The following is a 12,205-nucleotide window of genomic DNA, read 5'->3' as shown; positions in this document are numbered from 1 at the left end:
CTGACTACGAAATCTCATTCGGCCTTGACGCGAGATGAAGCGCCTGTTCGCTTGGCTTCCTTTTGTGGGCATTGTCAACGGCGCTGTCTACAATGACATTTCCGAAGTAATCAATTCAGATAAGTTTGATTTCGTCATCGTTGGAGGTAAAGCTCTTGTTTTACCCAATCATGTTTTGCACCATCCCTAACTGAATGTCTACAAAGGTGGAACCGCCGGTTCGGTCATTGCCAATAGATTGTCGGAAAATCCCGAATTCCAAGTGATGGTTATTGAAGATGGGTCTTTGTGAGTAAATCATGTCCATGTCTTGCGCTTTGAGCTCGCTGCTCAACCTTCCGTCATGATAGAGTTGGTGACGACCTCAACATAAAAGTTCCCTTCAATGTGTTTTCGCTGTCGAATACTCGTTTTGACTGGAATTTTACCTCAACACCTCAAGATGGACTCAATGGTCGTACAGTTCCTTATGCTCGAGGGCACGTTCTCGGGGGTTCTAGCTGCATAAGTAAATGATTTTAAGTTTGCGAGGACGGTTTCTGATCTTTGAATCAGATGCAATGTTTTACACCCGAGGATCTTCTGACGATTACGATCGGTTCGCCCAAATCACTGGAGATTCCGGTTGGTCCTGGGATAGCCTTCAACCTTACATTCAGAAGGTTCGTGAACTCCTATTTTCAAACTTCCACGAAGTTTTGCTCCATTGTAGTTTAACTGACTACGACCACGTGGCGTTCAGAATGAGAAGTGGACAGCTCCTGCGGATCAGCATGATACCACTGGCCAATTTAATCCGTCTGTGCATAGCACTACTGGAATGACTTCAGTCAGTCTTCCTGGATTTTCGCAAGAAATTGACGACATGGTGATTGAAACGACAACCCAACTGGGTAACGAGTTCCCTTTCAATCTAGATATGAATTCCGGGAAGCCATTAGGCTTGGGCAAGTCCACTAGCCACTCGTCTTAAAAAATGAATATGACTAACTGTAGGGATTAGCATGGCTACAATCAACCATTGGCAATGGTGCGAGAAGCAGCGCAGCTGCTTCATACCTGAGTGATGAGGTTACTCAACGTTCGAATCTTCATATTGTACTCGGGACTCGGGCAACGAGAATACTTCCTACCCCAAGAGGAAATAGCTCGAAGACGTCCCTGCGCACAGTAGAGCTTCTTTCAACTTCCGGTGAGTGCAAATATGAACATATCGTCCTTCTCTTACATCCGGATCCAGGCGAAACGACTTTGATCAACGCCAAAAAGGAAGTTATTCTCTCTGCAGGCACCATTGGCACGCCGACAATTCTACTACATTCCGGTATTGGTGACAAAACTACCTTTGAAAGCCTTGGCATAAATTCTGTCGTTGATCTACCGGACGTTGGCAAGAACCTAGTTGATCATCCAACAATGTCCGTTAGCTGGAACACAACCTCTACAAATCCCTTTGACGGGTAGGTCAAAATAAGCTACCTTTGAATGACCTAACGCTCTTTTAGTCTAGTGGTGAATGCGACTCTGAAAGCTGAACAGTTGAACGTTTGGAAGGATAATCGGACAGGTGCTTTAACCACCTTAGGAATCAACCAGGTTGCCTTCCTCAGAATTCCCGACAACTCAGACATCTTCAGTCAATTCCCCGATCCATCCTCCGGGAAAAACTCACCTCACATCGAGCTCGCTATAGGAGTACGTACTAGAAATCTGCTTGCAATCAGGTACCTGTTAACCCTTACCATAGAGCGGTATGACAAGTTTCATTCCTGGACATTTTGTCGGTGTGGGGGCCAGCATAGTGGCACCTGCGTCTAGTGAGTAATTGAAAATGTGGATAGTAAAAGACTGATGCAATTCGCAGAGGGTTCTGTCCAAATCAACTCCAGTAATCCACTGGCGATGCCACTGATTGATCCTGGGTTGCTTAGTTCTGCATTTGATGTGAAGGCATTAGTGCAATCCGTCAAGAGTGCAATCCGATTCTTTGGTGCTCCTGCTTGGGACGACTTTGTGCTGGATATCGCTGGTCCTATAGGAAGCGCGACGACGGACGAGGAACTTGAAGCAATCATTCGTAGTAGCGTCTTCCCTTCTGGACATATTGTTGGGACAGCAGCAATGTCCGCGACGGACGCTGATCATGGTGTCGTTGACCCTGACCTAAAGCTCAAGCATGCGTCGGGCCTAAGAATCGTCGACGCGTCTATCATGGTAAGCAATTAATGAGTTCTCGTTTCGTCGCGTAACTCATCTTCGCAATAGCCATTCATTATCACAGGGCACACACAGGCGCCAGTTTACATTATTGCCGAGAGGGCAGCAGATCTCATCAAGGGAGACTGGGGATCACCGGCACTGTCATAGCTGTTGGGCAGCTGTTGAATGTGGCATAAGTGTTGCTTCTTTTCGCACCATACGCTGTGGAATCACCCAATTCCTTTGTGGAGTAGGTCTACATGTCTTTTCTATAATGAATTTCTAATGCCGTGTACATATATGCGCGACGAGAGCTGAAATTGACATGTATGCTCTCACTTTGCTCTCATGTAAACTTGGGTCGTGGAGATTGAACGTGGCGGGCAGGTTTGATCTCACGTAAGTTATGACTTGCAATGCCACTCAGAAACTCTGTCGTCCATCAATGAGTACGCCATTCCTTGACACCTCAGCGCTCGGCCTCACTCCAGACACGAACCTCCGCGACAATCCGGACCCTTACAAGAATATGCTTCGGGCATGGGAGCCAGTATCAAGCGATCCCCTCCTATCGCTCAGTTCTATGCGGATGGGCCTCAGCCGCAAGTACATTCTACTGTTTCTAGCCGCCCTTCTGGTCTTCACCGGTATAAGCATCATCTACTCTCAACCTTCACTACTTCGACATGCGGGACAGTTGATATCTGAGGACTCTAAATGCTTTCGCCCTGCGTCTTATGACCACGTTGATCTCATAGGTCCCGCCGATAGTATCACATTGGAGAAGCCAGTGACGCTCCATGACTATCGTGATGATGGACTGCTTTGGGTTAGCTCAACTGCTTCGCACCCTATACACGACCTCATTGCAGACGCGGCAAACAAATGGCTTATCAAAAACAGCGTCGCTAGCCGGAACTTACGAGATGCTGTAGGGGAATATCGCCGACGATATGGACGCTTACCACCAAAGGGCTTTGACAAATGGTGAGTGTCGGTTCAAATTGGAATCGATACCTTCCATAAGCGGCAGCATTTATTTAGGTGGGAGTATGTGCAGGAATACAACGTTCAGCTGCCCGACGAATATGACCAAATATGGCATGACATTGAGCCATTCTGGGGATTTGACCCGGTTGAACTGCGACGACTCCAGTTGGAACAAGAGGCTAAGCCGGATTCCATCACAATAGGAAAAGGAGAGAATACGCCCATTACGATTTTGAACGAAACTTTAAGGAGCTCCCACTTGCGACGTGTCTTAAAGGATATTCTACCCCTACTGAAACCTATCGAAGAGCATATTCCACCTTTTCGCGCTGTTATATCACCTCATGACAATCCATCCCGTCTCTTCGATTATGATCTCAAACAAGCGGCTCTACGAGCAGCAAAGTCCAACAAATGTGAGTCTATGCGCATGAGGCTTGATATCGCGTGAACAATAAATGATCCTTTAGATCTGACGGAAAAGGATTTGCCGCCCACAAGCTTCCGAGGATGGATGACGGCTTGCCCCGAAAGCCAACATGAACGAACACCAAGCGGTAAGGGAATCATGAATAAGACTTTTATTCATGATCATCGGCAAACCATGGATCCTTGTACACACCCGAAATTACTAGGGACGCATGGTCAGTTTTTAAGGTATGGGAATCTTCCCCCTCCTCCTGGCAAGGTCATGGTTCCCCGATTTTCCTTTTGCGCGTCGACTCTTCATTATGACATCCGAATGCCAAGTCTTCTCTCCTGGATGGAAGAAATCCATCCTGCGGAATTTAACCCCGAGTGGGATAATCGGACCGATCATAGATTGGTTTGGAGAGGGACTAATACCGGGATGCGGAATACGGCAGAGACAAAATGGAGAGAAACTCAGCGGCCGAGGACTGTAGACTTTGCGAATGATATGGAGGGGGAGGTAAACGTATTGTTTCCACCAGCTGGAAGAGACGACCCGGTTGGGGAGGGAAGGAATGTGTCCAAATCGAAGATTAATCCGGCCGTTTTCGATATTGCGTTCGCAGGCGAACCTTTGCAATGCGAGAAAGATTATTGCGGAGAGATAGCGAAGATGTACGACTGGAGAAAATACCAAAATACGCGAGGCGCATCGGTGTATAAATATGTCCTCGATGTAAGTGAAGAGTACCGGTATTGTTGAGGTTAAATTCATTGACGAGCTAGGTTGATGGGAATGGATGGTCGAGCCGTTTTCAGAGGCTCATGATCTCAAATGCCCTCATCTTCAAGGCGACAATATATCCGGAATGGTGAGGGACTTTACCAACGCGAAATTGGAGCGATGGACTAACCAAAGACCTCAGGTTTCTCGATCGTATTCAGCCATGGGTTCATTATGTACCCGTGCAAGTTGACTTGTCCGACTTGCACGATGCGCTATTATTCTTCCGGGGCGATTTGTATGGAGAAGGTTCGCATCACGAATTAGCGCGGAAGATAGCGCATGAGGGGCGGGAATGGGCAAAGCGGTTTTGGAGGAAAGAGGATATGACTGCGTATGCGTTTCGGTACGTTTGGTATGCAAATTTGTGTGATGAGAATTTTTTCTGATTATGTATGTTAGCCTTATGCTTGAATATGCGCGCGTCATGTCGCCGGAGAGAGACTCCATGTCGTTTTCGGTATGAGAGCCATTTCGTACCCGGAACTACTTGATTTGAGTGGAGGTTTACATATACCGGACATTCTATTCCACCACCTAGATTCACTATCACACTTTCACGCTAATTTACTCTTGTTAATTCTATATGTACTACATAAGGCATTGTACCACAGTTTTTTCTTCCTCAATGACCGTCATGTAAAATTTCTTTTTCGAGTAAGCATTTCCTTCGGCAGAGAATGAAACAGTCGGCGACTGTTGTTATATGACTGTTTTCGTATGACTGTTTGTTCACTGTCTATGTCATCAAATGCTATTCAGAAGTGGTTAACCCAGCAAGTCCGCTGACCTCTCCATCAACCGTCAGTTTAGTAAAAGTTTTACCGAGACTGTGGATGAATATATTGGTTCTGCATTGGCCTAGTCACAGGAATTTTGAAATGGTGTACCTGATTATTACTAGAAGTGAATATGAGATGCACATGCCAAGCCCTTGTTGAGTTTTTGCACAGGTACTCACAGGTAGGTAATCGCTTTTTAGAGATTGGAGATCCAATCAGGGAGTTGGAAGAGGCGAAAACGGCGCGGGTAATCATCCTTTTTCTCATCCGAGTCTCAGGAACAATGAGTGGGGTGGGGGAAGTGCCAAGGGCATGTTTTAAAAAAGATATCTTGGATTTAGATCTTGGGGGGGGGGATTTCGTCGAATGCGATGAATGGATGGGAATGGATCCGCGGATAATGGGAGGGTTTTTTTTGGGATCATTTTACCATTGTATCGTTATCCTTTTGGAATTTGTCTTTTTCATTGACGTTTCGGAATTTTTTATGTTGTTCAGCTGACTTTCTTCGAAAAACTTTTGATCATATCGAGATGGTTTATTTATAGAAAGGAATCGGTGTATGTTATTTATTTTACATATTTAGTTGTGGATGTAAGTATATGATAGACTGTTTTTTTTTTCGACTTTGAAAATTCTTGAACCTCTTTAGCTCATCTGCAAGTGGTTATGATGTTACGAATGAGCGGAATCATGAGCATCAAGATTTTTATTATTATATAAAATGACGAACTTTTTTGATGGACGTAACCCCGGATCTGGTGGAACAACGGTGATCATTCTATCAGGTTTGAAATTTCGTGCACAGGTTTTTGATGTGGAGTAGACGGGGGCGAAGGGGAAAAGAAAACGGGATTGGATGTCATTGTACCGAGTCGGAATTGATTCCCATGATTTCATCCCGTCCCCGCTCTAAGGGTCTTTGTTTTTTTTCAAACATAGAGTTTATTTTTTGTTCGTAGCCCCTGAGAGGCTGACCCGCGCGTCGCGGGATTGGAGTTATGAAAGAAATTGTAGGATGAGTGCTGGCCCTGTAGTGATGGTGTTACGGATAGCATATTTATAAACGTGTTATAACACTACACTGAATTGTTGGGATCTGTGGTCAACAATGATAATGGGTTACATATCCCACTGGAAACCTATTAATGTGCGGGACAGTTTCGCGTGTCAGTGGGATCCAGATCAAGCAAACAATTGTTGGCGATTGAGAATGCAAGTGTTTTTCACACGGTCAGGGATTTATTGATGGTTGGCGTAATTCATGTTCAGTTTTCCGCCTCCACGCGTCCCGCCGGCACATGGAGGGAAACCGATGCGCCTTTTGCTTCTGTGGAACTCAGGCTGCTTTCCTGAGTTTTGGTGAGATGATAGTTGAGTGGCCCTACGAACATTTACTTGATGTCCCTGTTTCAGAATATAGCAGCATAAAGGGGGTTATGGGCTGTACGTGCAGTCCCGACGGAACATGAAGCATTGTCGGACCTCCGTTCTGCAGACGGAGCTACTCCAGTTATGTAAGTTCTTTAGCCATATTATGGCGGCCAATGTACAGGGGTAGACGCTCGTTCTACTTAGGTGTGGGCGCGAAGCATACTTTTGACGCGTATGCCTGGAAAAGGCAAGACGATCGGTTTATCCGTTTGACAATTGTGTATTCCTTGGCTGGGTTTCCAACGGGATACAGGGGTTGGGGAAGTCATGGGTTCGAGCATCCGGGGATCTTGATGAGAACAGATGGAGATAGGGTCAGAAGTGCTTGGGATTGTTTGCCCTGCCTGTCAACCAGGTCTCCAATGATATATAAACCCGCTCGTCCTCTCTTCTCCTCTGTTGCTTTTTCCTGCTGCTCCCCTCTGGCACAGACATCTTTTCTGCTTCCCAGCCATGACTAACGACGTCGAGAAAGCCGAGTCCAACACTCCTCCCATGTATCATGCTCACCCGAGGAAGGCGGCACCCTCCACTGCCAACCCATCCACGCTGTCAGTTTTTCTCTCCTCGCGTCTTCCTCGAACCGCTGACTGACTTGCCCCCAGTGGTCTGTTCTCTTTCGCGTCCACTACGTTCATCCTCTCCCTCTACAATGCGCAAACCCGGGGCATCACAACCCCCAACGTTGTTGTAGGTATGGCTGCTTTCTGTGGTGGTCTTGCCCAGTTCCTTGCTGGCATGTGGGAATTCCCCCGAAACAACATGCTAGGCGCTGCGGGTAAGCTTTGAACTAGAACCAACCTATTCGTCAACTCATTCATTTTCTTCCCAGCCTTCACCTCTTACGGAGCTTTCTGGATGTCTTATGCCCTTATCTTTATTCCTGGAAGTGGTATCCTTGCCGCATATGAAGAAAATACACAATTACCATCGGCTATCGGTATCTATCTCCTCACCTGGATGTTCGTCACTTTCTTCTTCTTGTGCGTATAATCTTTTGTCCTTTCTGCTCGTTGTATCGTTTAATTTCTTTTATAAACAGCCTCGTGTCTCTCCGCACCCATCTTGCGTTTGCTATCCTCTTTGGTCTCCTGACAACTACCTTTGGCTGTTTGGTTGGTGGCGAATGGGCTGCCTCTGTAAAGTAAGAAGTGTTTTCAACCTCGAGTTGTTTGGAAATCTCACATCTTGGGCTATTAGTTCCACCAAAGCTGGCGGTATTATCGGTGTTCTTACTGCCTTGACCGCTTACTACATTGGTCTCGCCGATCTCCTTGCCTCGCAGCCCAACCCGATCTTCAACCTTCCCCTCGGTACCTGGCTCGGTGGTAGCAAGAAAGACTGAATGTTTACGAAGACGACGGTGTAGGAATGTTTAGTTCCTCATGCTCTTTTGGATTGTTTAAAAAAAAAGCTTTTAATGATTTTACGTCCTTCATCTGGCTAGTTTATTTCGTTCTTCCATCGCTATATGAAAATCTTCATTATGCTTTTTCCATCGCCCCGTGTCTTTTTAGCTGCTCGCCAGTTCAACAATGTGTAGGTACTGGACCAGTCGTTCTTAATTTATTTGCACTATCTTCAACGGAAGGTTGTTTTTTACGTGAAGGAAATGTGTCACATTCGGACGGGTCCACATGGCTCTTTGGCTGCGATCAGACGACCAATGATATTCGGACTATGGTGCGGCGCTGGTCCATCATACATTTTTGGCAAGTCTTGTGGCTACTATATGTGTCATTTGACAGCCTGTACTTGGTCATATGGAGCTACAAAACGTTGCCGAACAGGGCGGGTAAATCGGATGGAATCAATTGTAAAGAGTCAGATGAGATGCATGATGCATACTAAACTTTGTTTGGGTAAAAACATGGTGTATCGATAATCGGCTCTTGAACGCCACGATCAGTTGACCGACAGATCGTGTTCAACCTTTGGGGGTTCTAGCTCCTACTAAGTTAGTTAGTTGATTTGCGGATTTGGATTTCTTCTCCAGGTTTCGATTTTAGTAGGTCTTTCAAGTTCTCATGTGTATATAGTTTTCTGTGATTATTTAAAACCTTACGACCTCATTATGAATTATCTAAAAATAGATGAGGTTGTGCCATGTGGAAACCGGGATGTTTTGTTCAGAATGAAGTCTATGGAGGCTTCCCTTTTTTCGAGCGGAAAAACGAAATAGCCAAACACGTTGATGGCTTGGTTGGTTGGTTGGAGATCTATGTTGTTCTTTTCGATAGTTTCCCACTTCATTGGGAGGTGGGGGCGTGGTAAGCCTCAACTTGGGGTTGTTTTGATTTCGGGTAAAAGGAAGAAACTTCTTTTCATTCTTTTTGTGGAGGTTTTGGAGGTTTTGCGTTTGCGCGAGGCAACAGCGTGGTGTGGTTGTTGCATAGGAGTTTTTCCCTATTTCCCCCCCTTTTTAATTTCTTTGTTTTCGTTCTTTTGGTAAAATGATAAATTGATAATGTCTCTCCTGTGTTTCGGGATTAGGCGTGGAGCTGTGTATGTAGGATGTAGGAGCCGCGATAAAACCGCCTTTTGATCATTAAAAAAGTTAGTGCCTTGGGAAAATGTGCTATATGTACAGTACTTGCGAAAAAGGTGTTGAGTTGATTGCTCACACACACTGGCAGGAATAAGTATAAGTAGGTATACGTATGTGTGCTGTAAGTTGTATTCGAAACGCTTGGGTCGGGATGATCCTGGGACTTTTTTTACTTGAATGTGGTAGGATAGATCAAGTGGCTTGGTTACCTCCTGTTACGACGAACATTCACCGATACTTGTTATATATGGAACTTGCTGATTTGTTTATTTTTGGTTTATGGGAGAGGAGGGAGGGGAAGAAGGTTTTGTTCATGGTAAAATGATCTTTTTTTGTAGAAACGTAGTATTGATTCAAGAACTTCAGTGCAACACCCATCTACTCAATAGCACAAATTATTCAGACTTTCCTTATATAAAGGTGTAACAAGGGTTTTCGTGATGAATTTTGGCATTCGAACTTTGTCGAGTATAGCCTTTTGTTAAGTTTGGGACTATGAAACAACGTAACTTTGATAGTCTAATAATTACTGTTCATTACCCACCATCATTGGTCCCATAGAAGTGAATTCTATAATCTGAAGTCGTGTCTCACGACATTTTCGAACGTTGGTCAGTATGATCAAAAGATGATTCTGAACTAAATTAAGAGTTGTTCAACTATTTAAGACTCTCACGCACTGCTGGGTTCTTGATCTTCTTTTTTATTTTGTTCACTTTTTGCTGATATCTGTTGCAGTTGAAGGGCCTGTCAAACAATGACTCAAATGTCTACCATCACGGAGAGTCGACAGCGGTTTCTCGAAGTAAGCGTTTTGGAAGATGTTTTGGACCGAGGTCGTCCACTGCTTGGTACGTGTATTTAGTTTCTACGGTTGTTGTTGAGTAGCGCGCAACGCTTGTGGTGGTGTTTAATTCTTCGGAAGGGTGGTTGATGACCCTGGATTGTTGCGATCGTTGATGCCGCATACACGCTTACTCGATTGATATATATATATATATATGTTTTATTTTCAGTCTTTCTTACTTTCCGTTGGCAGGTATCGATGATGAAAACTCTCAAACTGATCTGGCAGATTGGATGTCAAAATTCTCTGATGACACCAAACTTGTTCATATGAACTTACCTGCAGCCCATGATGCAGCAACAGGTTTGGTTCTCTATTTTTATGCAATTCAGGTCGTTGAACTTACGAATAAAAATAACCTTATTTCTTTTGCTCTCTTGTTTTCTCAAGGTTCTTATACCGATGCTAGGCGAGAGGAACTCATGAAGTATACGGGTCCGTAAGTCAATTGTGTTTGAGTGTCCTAGAGCATCATTGGGAACATTGGTTCTTTTTTTGTTGCGCTCTTGCGATAGCAACGTTCCTCCGGCAAATACACTTCGCTGTCAACAACGTTCATTCTACGATATGCTCAACGACGGTATACGTGTATTCGATATGCGCTTCGCTTACAACCCCGGAAGCGACACCGTTGGATTCTATCACGGTAATTCTTTTCATGATCTAAAAGCACGGTCATCTGATGGGTTGCATATAGCGAAAGCTCTCCTCGCGCCTACGACTCGATTCGAAGATGTGTTTATCGGCTTTTATACTTGGTTGGAAAAACATCCTACAGAGACGATTTTGATATCTCTTAAACATGAGGGCACAAGCGAGACGCCTTATGATGCCAACCTTCAAAAACATATATACGACTTTTTTGGTACGGAGTTGGCTAAACGGTATTGGGTACAACGTAATGGAACTGTACGTATCTCTTATTTTTGTCTTCCCTTTGTGCCCTGTCCCCCGGATGAAGACACAAGGTTTTCATTTATTTTTTTGCAGCTCGGCACTCTTGGTGAAGCTCGTGGTAAACTCGTTCTACTCCAACGTAACGACTACCCTCTCCTCCAAAAGACTCTTCCCATCGGTCTCGACCTCGGCCCAGAACGTTGGCCCGACAACCCCAAACACCTCGAACTCATCTACAACAAAGAATCTAACCAAATAGCATACATCGAAGATTACTACCGCATTTCCCTTCCCCCCGGTTCGACACCCAAAGATTATATTCAAGTAAAATTTGATGCTGTAATCGAACATCTGGAGAATGCGATTAGACCGGATTTGAATCCTGATCAGTTGTATATTACTTTTGCGAGTGCTTGTTTTATTGGTGCTTCGAATCCTCCTATAACCCCTCGTGTGAGTCTTTCTCGATTGGACTCCGGCTTGTAATTTTTTTTTGTCTGACGTGTTTTGCATATTTGGTAGATGTATGCTGTCGGCGATGGTGCTCAGCTAGAAGGAGTGAATCAACGTCTTTTACCATGGTTGAAGGAACATAAGGGCAAGCGCTTCGGGATAATATGTTCGTTTCGTTTTTCCTTTCCGCAATTCATCCTATCTATATATATGGAAACTCACGTACAATTTTACAGTGTTGGATTTCTATGATGTTGTTCCGGAACTCGTGAAAGCAGTGATTGGGCTATGATATTTTTTATTATATCAGATGACGATCAGTTAACTATACCCCAAACCCTTTCGTTTATCGAAATATCTTTTAAGTGGAAGAACGCGCGAGGAATGAGCACGGTCTGGATTTTCGGAGCGACGACCGTGTCTGTGAAACATATGATGCGTCACATTTTATTTATTCTACTATTACTACTCTATCGGTGCGGTCCTATGTGGTTCCGCACCTCTACGTCTCTTATTTTTATTTCCCACCCACCCGAACCCTTATTACTGGAAGCCCGGTCAGCCAACATAGGTGATCGAAGCCCATGCTTTTGGGGTGACCCGACTGCGTTCCAGCTTCAATCTTACCGCCTGGGGATCTCGAGCCCTACAGCCCAAGGCCCTCAATCCCAGCTCATAGTGTTGGTTGACTGGTGACTATCCGGCTCGCGACGAAAAAATCTTTTTTTATATGTTCGTCGAGAGAGGACGAGTTGAAGTGTTCAAGAAGTGCTGCTGTAAAGTTCAATACTGTACCGCAATCAGGAACGCTCGGCAACTTCCGGTGCATTGCTCTGCCACGCATGGACAAGCTCGCCACA

At 44.9% G+C, this 12,205-nt stretch overlaps 4 protein-coding genes across 4 annotated transcripts; all 4 read left to right on the top strand.

Moving 5' to 3' along the window:
* Window positions 1-34: 34 nt before the first annotated feature.
* On the top strand, window positions 35-2,367 carry AGABI2DRAFT_121909 (hypothetical protein; the record flags this gene model as incomplete). The annotated part of the gene is made up of 11 exons (XM_006455941.1): window positions 35-146; window positions 207-288; window positions 351-508; window positions 556-662; window positions 743-868; window positions 997-1,192; window positions 1,241-1,460; window positions 1,506-1,695; window positions 1,748-1,817; window positions 1,865-2,214; window positions 2,266-2,367. The coding sequence occupies 11 exons, from the start codon at window positions 35-37 to the stop codon at window positions 2,365-2,367; spliced, it is 1,713 nt and encodes a 570-aa protein (XP_006456004.1).
* A 421-nt stretch (window positions 2,368-2,788) lies between these two features.
* AGABI2DRAFT_77669 (hypothetical protein) lies at window positions 2,789-4,850 on the top strand (the record flags this gene model as incomplete). Its single annotated transcript, XM_006455940.1, has 6 exons — window positions 2,789-3,186; window positions 3,244-3,605; window positions 3,660-4,336; window positions 4,387-4,472; window positions 4,527-4,730; window positions 4,787-4,850. 6 exons carry the CDS (start codon window positions 2,789-2,791, stop codon window positions 4,848-4,850), a joined length of 1,791 nt encoding a protein of 596 aa, XP_006456003.1.
* Window positions 4,851-6,964: 2,114 nt separating this feature from the next.
* On the top strand, window positions 6,965-8,394 carry AGABI2DRAFT_195275 (hypothetical protein). Its single transcript, XM_006455939.1, has 5 exons — window positions 6,965-7,151; window positions 7,206-7,378; window positions 7,433-7,583; window positions 7,643-7,744; window positions 7,801-8,394. The coding sequence occupies exons 1-5, from the start codon at window positions 7,054-7,056 to the stop codon at window positions 7,943-7,945; spliced, it is 669 nt and encodes a 222-aa protein (XP_006456002.1). The 5' UTR covers window positions 6,965-7,053; the 3' UTR covers window positions 7,946-8,394.
* Window positions 8,395-9,866: 1,472 nt separating this feature from the next.
* On the top strand, window positions 9,867-11,451 carry AGABI2DRAFT_210674 (hypothetical protein; the record flags this gene model as incomplete). Its single annotated transcript, XM_006455938.1, has 7 exons — window positions 9,867-9,999; window positions 10,188-10,298; window positions 10,386-10,434; window positions 10,511-10,641; window positions 10,693-10,904; window positions 10,986-11,345; window positions 11,415-11,451. Coding segments are annotated over exons 1-7 (993 nt in total), but the record flags the coding sequence as incomplete, so codon positions are not given.
* Between the last annotated feature and the right edge of the window lie 754 nt (window positions 11,452-12,205).

The sequence above is a fragment of the Agaricus bisporus genome, assembly GCF_000300575.1.
Source record: "Agaricus bisporus var. bisporus H97 unplaced genomic scaffold AGABI2scaffold_12, whole genome shotgun sequence".
Classification (NCBI taxonomy): Eukaryota; Fungi; Basidiomycota; class Agaricomycetes; order Agaricales; family Agaricaceae; genus Agaricus; species Agaricus bisporus.
Note: the sequence above shows the minus strand (reverse complement) of the source record. Positions and strands in the feature narration are given on the sequence as shown.

What these genes read in the sequence shown, in the direction of transcription:
- AGABI2DRAFT_195275 (XM_006455939.1), top strand. Translation starts at nt 7,054, where the DNA reads ATGACTAACGACGTCGAGAAAGCCGAGTCCAACACTCCTCCCATGTAT. An exon ending in CAACATGCTAGGCGCTGCGG is followed by an intron (nt 7,379 to 7,432) that starts GTAAGCTTTGAA and finishes TTTTCTTCCCAG; the next exon opens with CCTTCACCTCTTACGGAGCT. An exon ending in TTCGTCACTTTCTTCTTCTT is followed by an intron (nt 7,584 to 7,642) that starts GTGCGTATAATC and finishes TTTTATAAACAG; the next exon opens with CCTCGTGTCTCTCCGCACCC.